General features: G+C 40.3%; 1 protein-coding gene across 7 annotated transcripts in view; it reads right to left on the bottom strand.

Moving 5' to 3' along the window:
• Positions 1–332: 332 nt before the first annotated feature.
• Positions 333–16,125, bottom strand: part of SEPTIN6 (septin 6) — a 32,262-nt gene continuing 16,469 nt past the window's right edge. Inside the window, exons 4-11 of one of the 7 annotated variants that reach the window (XR_015798068.1) lie at positions 15,550–15,736; positions 14,677–14,838; positions 11,492–11,588; positions 11,118–11,286; positions 9,903–10,035; positions 8,841–9,031; positions 4,402–6,249; positions 3,964–4,306 (exon numbers count right to left, since the gene is read on the bottom strand). Coding sequence is in view for 5 of the 7 variants with exons in the window: in XM_088151554.1 (XP_088007680.1) it covers positions 8,557–8,593; positions 8,841–9,031; positions 9,903–10,035; positions 11,118–11,286; positions 11,492–11,588; positions 14,677–14,838; positions 15,550–15,736 (976 nt within the window). In the remaining 2 variants the exon portion in view is untranslated. The other 6 variants (XR_015798069.1, XM_088151555.1, XM_088151557.1 and 3 more) reach the window with 6 other exon arrangements.

Raw genomic sequence — 16,125 nt, 5'->3', positions numbered from 1 at the left:
CACATAAGTAATTCAGTTCCCCAAGTAGACAGATGCTGAGAATGGGTCTTGCTCCACTTCTGATGGCTGAACACGTTGTAGGAGATCTCTGGAGGGTCCAAGTCCTTGTGGCTTGAGGCAAAGTTATTTTTAAACACTGCTTTCATATTTTAAGGAGTGGGGGGTGCATTGAGACATGAGAAATCAGTCCTTCCAAATGTACTGTAATGTTGCATGGTGCTTGCCAACTGCAGAGTTTATGTGAACGTTATTTTTGTTGTTGTTACATTCAAAGTAGACTATCCAGGAAACTACAGAAGGAAATAATGACCAGGAACCACTTTCTTTTGGGAGGGTAACTTTTTATTGAAAATTGACAAACATTAGAAAGGTATTAAGTTCAACAGTGCTGGTTCGCTCACGTGGATCATGTAAATATATATTGAGTGCAGCTGTCAAATCACAACTGTTCATAACAAAGTGTTTTAAAAAAAGAAGAGACAGGAAAACGAATTCTTGGGAACCAGACCATGCATGAATGTTCCAAATAAAGTTCCAAAGATTCTCAGAAGATACATTTTAAGGGCAGTTACACGTGACTTGCATGATAACTTTGAAAAACAAGAGGATGAATTACTGACACCTTTTTTTTCCTTCACAACCTTGATACTGATTAATAGAAAAATCAGTTCCTACCCCAAAAGGATTTTGAAGCGGTTAGAACTTTGGGGATTAATTGACAACAGTAATAATACTTAGGTCTTTATACAATACATCTTCCTTCCTTCAAATGCTTAAAGCTCTTTGTGCATTTTAATCACAGTAAGTCTTCCTGCAAAGAAGGCAAACATGATCATTTCTACAGGACAGGAAGCTGAATCCAGGAGAAGAGATTTAAACAATGAACTTTCTGGCTCAATGCAATACGCTGAATAGAAATAAATTTAGTGGATTTTTTTTTAAGTTAGGAAATATTAATCATTACTTATGGCAGGTTATCTAATCCCCCCCAATGAAAAATATAATTTCCCCTCTCAGACCTCCCCCTACTGCCCTTTTACTTAGTGTTAAAAGTAAATATTCCTCAGAGGTAGCAAAGTCACGAGTTTTTCTATTTGTTGTTCATTGCATAATTTTTATCCACACCAACCAATGAATGAATAGTACATTTTTTCCTCTACAGGTATTTGAAAAACACTATCATGATATTGAGGCAAAATAGAAAGGGAATAATAATAATAATAATAATAATAATAATAATAATAATAATAATAATAATAATAATAATAGTCCTGTCTCAGTGTAGAGTAGCCACATCATTAATTGGACTGCATCTTTTGGGTGCTCTTCAAATTTTTGATGCTCGCCTTTCCAATTATTTCCCATCTTGTCTCATAAAGTACAAGATACTTCATTTAAAAAAAAAAAAAAACACCCCACACACGTCATAAAAATGTGGGTGGGGAAAACCAAACCCAAATCTTTCCAAGGCTAATTCCTTTATTTATTCTTGCCTCCCCCTCCCTTCCCTTCCCGAGCAGGATGGGAACCCCTACACGTTCACTCAAGCAGAAGTCTTCTCAGACAGATGCAGCAGGTGGAGACAGATTAGAAAAAGCTACAGAGAGAAAGAGAGAAAGGGGAAGAAACAAAGATTGTCAGTTAAACAGCAGAGGGATAAAGAGAGGCAATCAAAGGCAAAGGAGAATACCAACAACTGAGGCACACAATCAAATCGAGAGAGGAAAACAGGCAAGTGAATCTACATTTTTGCTGCCCTGCTGGGAACTCCAGCAGTGCAACACCATCGCCTCAAAAGAGGACACACATGTGAAATAGCTGAATACAGGTAGTCCTCGTTTAGCAACCACAACTGGGACCAACAACTTGGTTAAGTGAAGCGGTTGCTAAGTGAAACCACGACTGGGCTTACGATCTTACTTCAGCTTTCCTTTGCTTTACAGACCTGCGAAGGTGGTCAATGCAAGGATTGGTTGTAAAGTTCCTTTTCCATCACAACTGTAACTCTGGTTGCTAAACAAGGCAGTCGCTAAATGAGGACTACAACACACATTGTAATAGACACACTGCGGATGTCTTGGGGGAAAATGCATGAGTGCACAATACAAATATAACATATATATTTCAAATCAATGCAAACATTCAGAGGAAAACAAGGCAGAATTATAAGGCAACACTTGCTAAATCCCTTCCCCATGGTTTACACCCAGCACTTGCAACTCAGGGGTATTCTGCCCCCAGAGTTGGAAGCTTCACCCTAGTTCTGCAGGCAAAGGAACCCAAATGTTCTTTGCTTCTTTTTCACTCTAAAATAACCCTTTCTTGCATAATGTGCTTCACTCAGCTTTGGGGGAAAGGAAAAAAACCTAGAAGGCGCAGCACCTGCTTGAATTGCAGGAATAAGGCCTTCTGCTTTCAAAGTGGCCACCTCAGTTCTATCCAAAGGAGACCTGGTTTTGAGAAGCCATCAGGAGATCATCGGATACTGTTTCAGGTTCTCCAAGTCTCCACCTTCCACTTATACTGCAGAATCATCAAGGAATATCCCGATACCTTGTTTCTGGACGTTTACACTGATTTCTTACGTTGCATTTCAATCTCATTCAACAGTTGACGACTCAGAAACATTTTCAAGGACTTCTAAACCCATCACAGGCCCAGGGATAAAAAGCTCCCTGCAGTGCTTGCAAGGGGTTAAGCAAGAAAGGACATCATGCAGAACTTAAGTTAACCAATATTTTAAGCAGTCCATCCTTAGGCTGGTATCTTTCAGTCATTCTAAGCTTCAAAGCCCATACTCCACAACCTCATGGGAGAAGGCCATGATGGCTGGGAATTATGGGGACTGAAATCCATCACATTAACAGGGAACCAAGTTGGAATAGGCTAAAGGATCATTTTTTAAACTCAGGGGATACAACCACAGTTCAATCTGAGCCTCAATTAATCTGCGAGACTCTCATTAAAAATCCTGTACTGTCAACATCAGGTTGGGGAAAGCTGCATCAGTATATGTGATTCTGCCATATTATTTTCTCCCAGTGGTGTGAGTAGCAGAGTCAGAAATGTAAGGAAGACTTAGCTGTTCCCACTGTTCCTAACCGTCTTCTTCTAAAACAAAACCACCAATCCATAATACATTTAGCACGGCTTTCTTGCCAAGGGGGAAGGAGCTACAAGCAACTAATCTTTTGCTTGCTGCTGGAAAAAGTTCAAAAACATGAACATCTTTTCAGAGACCAAAATGTTAATTTAGAAGTCCAGAATTAGATCTTAAATGTCCTTGCTCTCTTTTCCTCTTCCTTTCCACATTTGGCCGGAGGAGCCAATGGAACAGCTTTGAGAAAAGTGGTGTGTGTCCACCAGCTAATTAAAAATTGTTTATGAACCCCAATGGCTCAAGTGGCTTTATTAATGGGATTCCTGCCCCCACTTAAACAAATAAAAGCAGCAGTGGGAAAATAACACAACTTTTCTAATAAAGAGTATTCAAAGGGTATGTGTATGTGTGGACGCTGCGATCAAATTTTTTTCCCTTTTTGTCACCCAGTTAGGTTACGATGGCAGGCTTGCATTAATAGTACAGCACATTCACCATCCCACTCCCTGCTGGTAGACACCCAAATATGTATCATCAACCTCCAACATGCTAGCAAAGATTTTTGCGGACTAGTAACTTTGGTGGGCTTGTTCACAAGGCAGCCTAGGGTGGGTATCCTACATATTCCACAGTGTATAAGAAAAGCTGCAATACTGGTCTTTCACATCAGGCACACACCATTATATAGCCAAAAAGCAAATAAAAATAAATTAAACTGTTTGCGTAGAGTATGAGTGATCATGCTGGAAGCATCATGAGATGACCAGGACTGAACCGGAGCGCAATAAATAAGTGAAGGTCCAAGTTCCAGCCCAGTATATTCAAGGGGAACTACTCAGTACATAGCCATGGATTACTGTAAAAGAAGGGTAACAACAACAAAGAAAACAGAAGAAAAACAAAGAAAAACAAAAACAAAAACAAAGCATTAACCAGAATTATTGTCTGAAAGTTTATTTTTCTTTTTTTTAAAAAAAGCTTCCCATCAAAGAGAGAGACAAGGCAAAAAACAAGGAATAACATATGAGAACACGTAAGGGGATTTCATTGGTTCAGAACAATTTCAGTGCAATAAGTTTACTTCTGAGAAAACCAAGATGTCAGATTTGACGTGTTTGCCTAGAAGCCTTTTCAAGGATATTGGAAATATGAAAGTTCATTTGGTGGTGATGCTGAGAGATACACTCTAAGCCAGGGTTCCTCAACCTTGGCGACTTGAAGATGTGTGGACTTCAACATGCTGGCTGGGGAATTCTGGGAGTTGAAGTCCACACATCTTCAAGTCGCCAAGGTTGAGGAACCGTGCTCTAAGCTATTAATCAAGTTGGCTGTTTGGCACAGGGATGGCTATTTCTGCATTGGGGGCTGGGGACAATTTCTCTCCATGGAATGGGCCAATGGTTGGTCATGGGTGGCCTGTCCATCACCGTTATAACTAGGCCCACCAAGTAGGAAAAATTTTACAATTACAGAAGACATGTACTCAGGAACAAATGTGGGAACAGGATATCAAATTCAAAGACAGGAAAAACATTTAAGTGGGAAATGCACTTCCCTCGCACACATTTGTAGAGGCAATATCCGGTTCCTTGCTAGTAAAAACATGGAACTTTCTCTTTTAAGCTATACTTCAGTTGAAATCAAGGGTAACTGTTGGGAGCTAGATAGAATTGTTTGGATGGGGCCTGGAAGATGCCAACAGTCACTCTTGGCTTTCTGGTAGAAAAACTCGTGCCCATTTCTATCAAGGGCATTTCCCAGTACCAAGATTTTTCAACAAAAATGGGCCCATACTTTTTAGATGCCCTGAATTTCAGAACTGTACTCTGTGAAGAGCACAGGTCAAGGCCAAACACAGATATAACAAATGATGCAACTCTTGGTGGCCAAGAATTGGGGGTTACTAACTCTAAAGCAACTTTCCTCAATCTGGGGACCCTACAAACGTAAAACTTCAGCTCCTCAAATTCTCAGCAACGGTCACAGGAACATTCATGGGAAACATCTGGAGTTGAAGTCCATTCAAAGGGAGAATGTCCAGGAGGGAGAAGTGAGTGCTAAGTAATTTACTTGCTCCTTCTGGATAACCAAGAGTTTTTATTTTATTTTTATATGTATATATATCACAGCTTCTCCCATACAACACGGAAAATGTCACTTTGTGAGACTGCCCAAAGTTGCTTGCTCTTAAATCAAGCTTTCCATGATTAAAACTAATCAAATCTGAATAGAAATGAAGGATGCCTTAGAATTCTTTATCCCTCTCCAGCTTTGGGGTAGAAAAAAGTCTATTTTTTCAGATAAGACTTCATATTTTTAAACTGAGAAATAACAGATTATTTTTGTACAAAATGACCGGATGCTTATCTATCCCTGCAGAATGAAGTACTAAAGGGGACAATGTTGCAAAATTAACATGGAAGCAAAGCCCACTGAATTCAAAGCTATAGATTCTAGCCAGGTTGAATTCAATGGTAAAACTCCTGCTTGTACATAGAAGGTCCAAGATTCAATATTCAGCCTCCCCGGATAGGGATGGGAAATGTGAACAGCTCTGGTTACATCTTCAAATTCCTATTTTTGCACTCATCGGTTGGGTTGAGCTTTGTAACAGTCAAGATACAGGGAAAAACAACAAAAACCTCCTTAAAAATCTCCTATAAAGCTCTTCCAAAAAGCAAAGGAAAAAGGAAAAAAGGAACTTTTTATGCTCAACTTTCTTTTCTCTCCCTTCTCGAAAGAGTTTAGCTGTCCCAGTGCAGCTGTTAAGCAGACATGCAGCCTCTGGCCATTCACATGTGCACAAACACACCCACACGTGCACAGGCATTGCATTAATGAAATGCTGATGCTGAACATTTCGGGGACATCAGTCCTGAAAAGATTGCTGGTCAACGGGATAAAAACAGACCAGTATTTGGAGTCTGACTCATCAGATCCAAGAAAGCATTGCCGAGTTCTTCGCCAAAACAGTCAAAGGAGTACAGCCTCTTTTTGCATTCAGGAAAATGGAACAAAACAGGAAAAAATGCAGAACAGAACAAGAAGATGCACTAGGAAGAAAAGGTACAGGGGTGGACTGTATATTAATTCAAAATGTGGGATGGTCTTTTCTGGAGCAAAAGAGTAAGGTCTACAGGAAGCCTGAACTGAAAACAAACAACAAAAAAGGATTAATGTTTCTCTCAATTAATTGTAAGATACATATGGTTTGTACCAGGGATGGGCAACGTATTTTCAATCAAATGTCACACTAGGAAACATGGTATGAGACACAAAGTCCATTGTTTATATATTACATTCAAAGGTTCATGTTTTATGGCAGTTGCTGATCAACTGAAAACGGGCACATGCATCAACCGTGATCTTCCTATTCTGGAGCAAAATATAAATCGTTTACCAAAAAACCTGACTTTCAGGTTTAAGAACAGCCTTAAAGGAAAAAGAATGACCGCAATGAACTGGAAGCAATATTTATCTGTCTTTTAAGATTCTTGAGCCATTCAGCTTATAAACCACATAGCAATTTTAGAAGGGGATGCTTAAAACGTAAGCTCTTATAATGCTGGCATACGAACAGAATTCAACCGAATTCCGGCATTCCCGTGATGCCTTTGGACCTCTGTTTGCCCATCCCTGGTCTCTAAATTAGAAGAGGAAGGGAAAAAAATATTAGTTTCTGATTTTGCTTACACATGCTTGAATTATACAGCAATATGTTTGCAACACTTCGGTTGCCAGCAGATTGCAGCTGGTCGCTTAGTTGGATGCAGGAAAATATCAAGCCATGCGAGATTTCCCAGCCCAAATCAATCCTGGAAACATTTGTGAATTGTTGGGAAAGACCTCCCCGCACTTTGCAAAGGAATGAACAGATGCCTCTGTGTTTGCCACCTATAATCTGAGGAACAAAAAAGGAGGCTTCTTTCAGCCACAACTAGCATGCTTCAGTGTTGTACGTGGCAATCTGCCAACCACAATTCAAAGCTAACAAGGAGCCACAATGTTTATTCCAGTTCCTCTCCAGCCCTTGGTTATGCTCTGAGACCAGGATAAACAGGGCTATTGTTTGTGCCCGTTTTTCACATTGCTGATGTTGTCCTGAAGACGAACTGTTGGTTTTTCCCCTTTCTGCTCTTAGCTGGTCTTTCGTTCTGCACAGAAACTATTCTGGAAGAGTATTTTAACCCCAGAAGAACTTGTTTAAATTACATATCAGACCCCCACATCAACAGTTGTAAAAGGTTTCCAGCGATTCAAATAAGATTCCATCCTAAACATCTGGAACTTTTTTTTTTTCACTTGTAGACTAGTAGCAGATTTAGTTATTGTTGGATCTAACCAGCTCAGCAACTAAGGGCTCATGACACTATTTTTGCACAATGTTAATTGAGCAAAAGGCTTTTAACCTCATCCTGTCCTGAATGAAAAAAAAAGAAAAAAAGAAAAATGTCCCTTTATGAACCTCAGTTACTTACTGCCCTGTGTAAACCAGTATCAGGTACAAAAAAGACATGGGGGCGGGGAGCAGGGAGCAACTATAGTGCATTTCAGAAGGACTTAAAAAAATATTTGCAGCTGTCCAAATAATATATGTAGGAGTTAAAGGGTCTTCTGCCTGCATTCACCTTACTGGAAGAAAGAAGAAAGGTGCATAATTGGAAGAGGTATATGCTGGGAGTGGCCAGAAATGCTAGAAGTCGGACGATTCAGAAGGGGAGTGTCTGGTTTTGCACGAGGCGCACTCGTGGATCCCACCGCAGTGGCTTCTTGGTTTAGTCACAGCTTACCAGCACAAGGTGCCTTCATGCACCATGCATGCACCATGCAGCAAACAGCAGGGATTAACTGAAAAATAGCACACAAATACCAACTAAGAGGAAGGCAATTTAGCGCACTTAAAATGTAAGGGAAAAGAAACAAAGAATTTTTTTTTAAAGAAGTCTTGATTTGTGTATTACTTTGAGGGGTGGGAAAAATTAAAAGAATTTGCAGGTAGCCAGTAAATGGTCATCATGGGGAAGCCTTGGTAAAATGATGGAAACGGGGAAGTCAGGGAGATACAGCTTCCTTGTTTCTGAGAAGGCCAACTTAGTTACCATTTTCCGACATGATAAAGGACCATGAGGAAAGTTAGTAGGATAAGTGGATCCTACTTGGCCTCCTCGGTTCTTAAGCTGAAAGGTGTCCCTAAATGAGTGGCAATCTCCTCTTTGGGTAACAGAAATCAAGGGTCTGAGGAGAATGAGGGACACCTGGCCTTAACGGCAGAATTCAACATCTCCTTTCATGAGGTGAAGTAAATAAGATTGAAGCAACAGTGTCACCACACAAAATGATTTCACTCCACTTCTCACTGCAGCCATCATGTATAAACCATTTTGGGTTCTTCTGGTCAGGCAATTGCTATATGTTAGTCATGGCCAGTTTTAATACGGGAACAAGTCTTCTGGACTTCAGGGTCGGGCCCAGATGATTTCCACCGTCTTGCAACTAGCAAAGCCCAAGAAATGCTGCCATGAGCAGATGGGAAATCACCAGACATCGATTAAACCAGCTGAGGGACAGCCCAAGAGATCCTTCACTCTACCCATTCATGCCAGGGCTTGCACTGAAAGCCCAGCTCCCAAAGAGGATTTCAAAAAGAAGTAAGAGAAGTGCACATTTGCACTTAAGGGTGGTAAAAAGACATCAACTGTGGAGAAAACAATGAGGCAAGATGCCACAGATGACCACTTACTTTTTTCTCTCCTTGTCCCTTTTCAGTGTCTGTGAACCTCCTGCCTGTTGAGTCTGAGACTGAAGCAATTCGGCAGCTGTCTTCCTCTGCTTAAAGGCGTTGACTTCATCATCCAGGGATTTCTTCTTGTCCTCCAGTTTCTTCTTCTCATCCTGATGCAGCTTCTTTAGGCGATCAAATTTCTCGTGGAGCTGGAATGAGAAGGCGGGGTACAAAGGCACACAAGTAGAGCAACTTCTCAAGGGACTCCCTGCCAGAAGACAGTGACTTCCAGAATTCATCCAGGAACCACGAGGTTCCTCAGAAATTTACCAGGGGCCTTGAACAAAGTGATCTGAAAAACTGACAGTTCCATAACTCTCAAACTGTTTGTGAACAGTGGAGTGGGAAGGGTGTTATGGGGCTTAGCCATCCGATAACTAACTTGTTTTGGGAAGTGACTGCACATGAGGGACAGATCCTTATATCAGAAATGTGCAGCTTGGGGTGGAGCACATCTGATGTTTGAATGGCCTGCTGAACAAAGTAGCTGGGACAGAAATACAGAAGTGGATGACGCTGTAGCACAAAAGAGAGCTTTGATTTAAATTAAATGCATCTCTGAGGTAGTGTATCTTGCCTTAAATCTCTCACAATATGTGGCATCCTGAGAAACGTACTAAAGTGAAACTCTACATCAGCTTTTCTTAAAACCTCAGAATTCATGTGTGTTTGCAAATGTATTCTCTACGGCTGTCGTGGATATATTCACAGATATTCTTTCTTTGCTTTGCACAGAAAAAGAGTACGCAAGAAGGTGATGATTGAAAACCCTACTTATTTTAAGTGGGAAATAGTCCTCCTGGAGGTCATATCTGAGATATCGCTTTGGGGAGATTCCACAAAACACAACGCAGGCGATGCTGTAAGGTTTGCAGCCTGATTGAAACTAAAGCCATCTTGCTGTGATGAAAAGAATGCATTTAAAACAAGAAGCACTGCTCAAACTTAAACCATTTAGTTATCTCGGTCCTGATGTACGTGACGCCGCTTCGCCCTCCCTGCAGACCCTCATCAGTTCACCTCTTTTTCAGCCTCTTTCAGCTCCGCTTCCTTCTCTTTGACTCTCTGGACAAACATCTGCCTCATTTCCTCCTCTTTCTTCTGCAGTTCTCCCAGAAATTCATTCCTTTTCGCCTCGTAGGTTTCTTGTAAACTAAAGCAAGAAGGTGGAAGGGGCCACATTTTAAAGGAGGATTCAGTTTGAGTCAGCTGGTGGCTCATGTGATCAAAAACCTATTAGCGTCTTCTGCCCTGACATCTGCAGAGCCATGGTTATATTGAACTGAATGGAAAGGCGGATCTGATCTCTAGCCAACGGTGTGTTCATTAAAAATAAATGTCTGTAAGTTTCTAGATATGGGGTTAAAGTATGTTGCTGGCAAGAAAGACCTTGGGATGAAAACTTAAAAATCTGCGCTCAGAAAATAAAATAGGTGTCTGTGCTGAGTATTTATAGCATGAAATTGTTTTGGCATTACTTCCTTTACTGTTATTATGAAAAACTGAAATGATGTGGGTGAAAAAAGATTGTTCAGTAAAAATGTGAAGAAAAAGATATAGCACTCAAAGATTTTGAGCTTTTTTCATATTCATATTGTCCTTATATGTCTCCAAACCATTTCTGGAAGCCACAAGCTGAAGCAATCATAATCATAATCATAAAAATCCCATTCAATCAGATAAAGACAAAATTTTGCATAGCTCTGTACACACATATTATTGCTAAATATTCAAAATTTAGTGCAACACACAATGCTAAGTTAGTTTGTTTTTAGTTTAGCCTGTTGTGGGAACTCAGCCATATAGCTTGTTCAACAAATTATAAATTAGTGTTGTATAAATGTAGCCATATTTGAGCTCAGAAACATGGCTCATTTTTTGTTTGTCTTACATTTATCCACATTTTTTGCTTGTTTTATGTTTATCTAGGAGAACAGGGGGGAAAGAAACAAAGAGCTGACCGAACAATCAACATTTGAAATACTTCTTGGCTGGCTTGGTGCTACGAAAGAATCTAGACAATGTTCATGTTGTTTGAAACAGGACTGGTAGGTTTTTTTTTCTTTCCAAAGTGAATTTTTTTCCACCAGTCATATTAAGTAGCATTCTGGTGCAGGGATAACTGTTGAAGCAGGTCAAAAAAGTCAAGCTTTAATCATGCAGTTGCAACCACCATCTTGATTTTTTTTGACAGCCCCCTCCTTCCACAGATTCCCCTGTCCTGGTAAATAATACCTGAACGGCTTGCTGTCTGGATCAGTATCCTTAAATCCCATTTCCTCCAGTTTACATCGCCGATATAACTCATAATGGCGCGTGTGGGTTTGTTCACGAAGATCTTCCATGTTTACCCGGATCAACATCTCTCTGAGTTTCACAAAGTCACAGTGGGCTTCATTTTCCACTGTATGGATAGATAAAAAGAGGGTGACAGGTGAGGCTTATCTGAATGCAGGTTGCTCTAAACGCCATTACACTGAGGGGAACTTTTATGGGACCTTCTATTGTGTATTATTCTAGGTCAGCTGCGCCTGGTCTAGCTAACACAACAAGGAGGGCCATTCTGTCACGATGCCACCCAGCTCTCTTGAACTAGCAACGTTACTCACCCTGTACGGTCCCCCATGGATACTGGCGTGCCTTCATCATTTTATTTCCTATCTTGACTTCTTCTGTGCTGCCAATGATGGCAAATGGTAAGTGAGCCTGGAGCACCCCAAGAAAAACAAAGAATGCAATTGTTAGTTGCGTGTAGCATTTCCTTCAGCATGCCAAGCATTCTTCTGATGAACCTGTAAGGCCAAGGTGGCCAATAACATCCACTCTGATGTTATCAAGACCTGCTAACCTCTCCTTGTCATTAATGTGCAGGATAATAACCATATTAACCTTTAAAATCAAGTATACCACCCAAAATGTTTTACAGATTTAACGTATAGTCCTCCAGATGCATAGCAGTTGATAAAAGGAACAGGGAGGTATGTCACAGTGAAATAAAATTTGAGACCAAAGAGACAATCAGAGAAAGTGGAAGGAAATAGTGGTGGGAATACACATGGAAACAAACTTGTTTCAGCTTACGTTTAGTGACAGTGGGAAGGAGTGAACAAGGGAGGTGCCAGACTTTGCAGAAGAAGGTGGGATTCTAGACTACCATTTGTTCCTTCATTTCAAATAATTTTTGTTACTCCAAAAGGAAAACTTTATCATCAGATTTTATTCTAAGGACCTCACAGAGAGGGGAGGCCACAAGCTCAAAGGCTTTATTAGTTGCTGCATATTTATTATTCCATTTATGCCCCACCTTTCATTCAAGAGCTCTTATATAGGCACTTTTGATTATGGCTTTGGAAATTATTACTGGAAGTATCATGGACTGCAAAATGAACAGATCAGGTCAGGACTGGACTGGACCAAATCAAGGCTGACAGCTCTCTTCAGGTAGTGATCAGCAAGCAGAGAAACTCATATACTTTGGCCATGGGATGGGTATAGATGACAGACTAGAGCTAGAAAACTTTGCCAGGTTGAAGGAAATCAAAAATGGGAGGAAAATGGGAAATATGGATTGACAGGACCAAGATTTAGAAAAACTCTGGATAATGACCAGAGAGAATTCAAGATGGGGGGCCCAGCTCAAAGGCATTTAACTAAGATAGTAGATGTACTTTCCAGAATTGTTCAAACCACATCACAAAGACATTTTAGAAAATCATATCAACCCTGTGATGTTCATCAGTACCATTATGAAACAAAGAACTGAAGTCTCCCCAGAGTTAGGGTTCCTGCATTTATTTACAAGACCAAATCTCAAGCTTAAAAATAAGGAACTTATTATCTATTTAATTTTAGCAGCTAAAATAATAATTGCCCAACATTGGAAAACTCTAGATAACATAACAATTGAGATGTGGATTAAGAAGGCCTCTTCAATGGCCACATTAGAAAAAATCACAAAGTTAAAATAATGAGCCATCAGAGGCAGGAACCACAATTTTATCAAATTTGGATGGATTTTATGGTTTACCTCAAGAGCAAAAGACTATAATAGGGTAACAGTTTACATATATGGTAAATTCATACATGTACAGTTCCTGTCTATTTGCATTTTAGTAGATTTGTTTGTATTTTTTATATCTTTTTTTTCCTTCTATGCATCTTGATTTATGTTAATTTAGTTATCTGATAATCTTTGTTAATCATAGTTCAATAAAAACAAACTAAAATCAAAAGCAATATTCTTTCTATGTTGTGGACGGAGAAACAATACAGAGGACGAGGAAGTTCTGGCTGAAAGTTTGTAACAGAGGTAAGGTATGAATCTTTTTTCCAAATGCAATATTTAGTTCAGTTGGAAGCTAGAAGGCTTCAGCAGTTCTGCACAGGAGCTGCTATTTTTGGTGTATGCACACGTCTCCAATTAGAAAACCAAGGGGAGCACCACTACATAAAAAGCTGCATTCGAGATTTATTTATTTATTTATATATATTTCAAATTTAGTCACTGCTCATCTCGCTCAGAGAGCAACTTTTTCATCCAAAGAGCGAGTTTTGACGGAGCAGCACCAGAATCAGTCCAGATTCTTCAACAAGGAACCACGATTCTTCCCACATAGGGCGACATTGTGAGGTCCACCTTTGAGAAGCGCAACTCAGAATTTTTAACAGATGACCTTTCCTTCATCCATTTAAAAATAACTTTTACCTGCAAACAAACACCCACCCTTTTCTAGATTTGGGAAAAGCAAAGCACAGAAGGGATACGAAGGTGACTTCGTTGCCATGAGAAACTGTGCATAAATAAAGTCTCCAGCCTACAGAAAAGCAAAAACTCGTTTCTCGCCACCCTGCGCATGGGAAATAGCCAGAGATGGCCGCCAGAAAAAGAAAAACAAAACAGCTGACTTTTAGGCCTGGCTGTACAACCATAAAAATAATATTGCTATTGGAATTCAATTGTTTCTGGGTTGACTTAGCAGCACATAACACACAGGTAAGAGTAGCACTGATTATTTTCTCTCTTCTGGATATCACTTTATCCAACCAAAAGGATATTGAAGAAAGAGAATTCTAACTTCACCCTCTGCTCAATTTCAAGTTTATTTATTTATTCATATTTCAAATGTAGATACCGCCCGTCTCACGAAAAAGTTGGCCTTATTTTACAGAGTCACTAGCTTCCTTGAGGGCACCTTCATGGCTGATGTGAAATAGGAAATCCAGCTCCAAGCGTAACACGCTGGTCACTAGATTCTACTGACGCTACAATATTCTAACCATCCTTGCCCAGTAAGATTGTAATAGACTTCTTAAGAAGAGAAGCTTCTAGTCCTCATGACTGAAAGTATATTATAGGCTTTGCAATGGACACGGGATAGTGCCTCAGTATGGTGCTGCTCCAAGTGTCCTTGAAGCAGAACAGGTGATTTTAGGTAACCCAGGATTCTGGAGTGGTTATTTTTGTAATTTTTCATTAAGGGAACCATTCAGATGATTGAGGCAACATTGACAAAACTAAAATCTACAGACTGGCAAAACTGGGATCATAAACAGTACAATCCCTCCTCCCAAATTAGCTCAGTTAAAAATATTAATTTCACTGCAGACTGTCACTATGGGCTCCGATGACAATGGTGTGTAAATCTTTCACATTATGTGGGAAAATATGGGTGTTCGTGCATTCTCTCCATGACCTAGGTAATCTTTATAGCAAGTGTTCTGCAAACACAGCTGGACAACCCCTTGTCCAAAAAAAAAACAACCTACAGCAGCTATTGTTTCAGTATTATCTTACGTTCATGGTTCCATTTATTTCTGACACGGATTCATCATCGGTAGGGAACTGATAGATTTGCACTCCGTTGCTCACTAGTTCACTTGTGATCTTAATTTTGAATTTGGTCAGCTCGCTCTTGGAGATGGCGTCAGATTTGGCAATGATAGGAATGATATTCACCTGCAGGCAATGCCAAAGGAGAAAGGAAGCGTTCTGAACATTTAAACTACACAAAGTTTGATTGTATGAACATTCCCAGAGCCATCTGCCTAAAAACCAGGGCAGTTTTTTCAGCGGGAGAGGGGATGTTTCACAGTGGACCAAACCAGCTGGGATTCTCCTTTATATTTTCCTGGACTTCTTAAAAAATATTTTCAAAAGTTGTTAGAAAAGAATTAAACCTTAATAGGAAATATGCACACCCATATTTCTTTGCGTGGGAAGCAAGATTCTGGGAGATCTTAGGCTACTGCGGGCTTCCATTCCTTTTCCATGGATTTCTAGACCCAAAATGGGCTAGCATGACTGCAATTAACCTTACATTACCATGCATCAATTTCTGGAATGCATGTCATGGCTATTCAGTGGCATAATCAGAGAAAGTTTCATATGCCACAGGTTGTCTAGCTTTGATTCAACTCAAGATTATCCATTCAGATCAACCAGAGCTGTCCAGGATCTTTGTTAAAGAAAAGGCCTCAAACTCGCTACTGGACTCTACTTAAGAGGGACTGAATTAAGAGTCCTGCACCCAAACCAGAGGATCTACAGATGAACTTCATCCCACTTTTCAAAGCCTAAGAAGCATCACTGAAGTGGACAACCCACTTCTGGGGTCACATGAAGCAGAAGAACCAACAAGTCCTCGTCAGGCGACCTTGCACTTCCTACCTTACTGTCCAGTTTCTTCATTGTTACCAGATCCAGGGATTTCAAAGAATGTCCTGTGGGAGCGATGAAATACAGGCAAGCATGGACCCTGGAATCATGGTAATTATGCAGCACCCGCTTAATTTTCAGCTCCTCTTGCAAATAGGCTTCAAATTGGGTATCGATGAATTCCACAATGGGTTTATAGCTTCATAAAAAGAAATGGGGAGAGAGAACACAGAACACATGTTAGTCCTCCTCTAGCGCTTCCTACACAGAAAAAGCTTCTTTTGAGCAGCCTCCCTCACCTGGTATTCTCCAGATGGGTGGGCACCACCACTCCCAGAATTCTCAGCAGCATGGCTGAAAGGAATTCTGGGAGCTGCAATCCTAAAACATTTGGCAGATGTCGAATTGGGGGAGGCTGGATTACACAAAGTCTTTTGGAAATCATTAGCAATGCTTCTGCCTCTAACCCACCATTCCTGTATATATATTTGCGACAACTGCACAGATCAACCAGACAGCTATATTTCTTCCCTAGAAGCAAACAGTCATAATAGCTCAATAATGGCCAACTGGAATAAAAATGCAACT

This window comes from Python bivittatus, unplaced genomic scaffold (genome assembly GCF_059951505.1).
Source record: "Python bivittatus isolate LINGU-HERP-01145 unplaced genomic scaffold, Pbiv_v1 ctg000670_np1212, whole genome shotgun sequence".
In the NCBI taxonomy this organism is placed as follows: domain Eukaryota; kingdom Metazoa; phylum Chordata; class Lepidosauria; order Squamata; family Pythonidae; genus Python; species Python bivittatus.
Note: the sequence above shows the minus strand (reverse complement) of the source record. Positions and strands in the feature narration are given on the sequence as shown.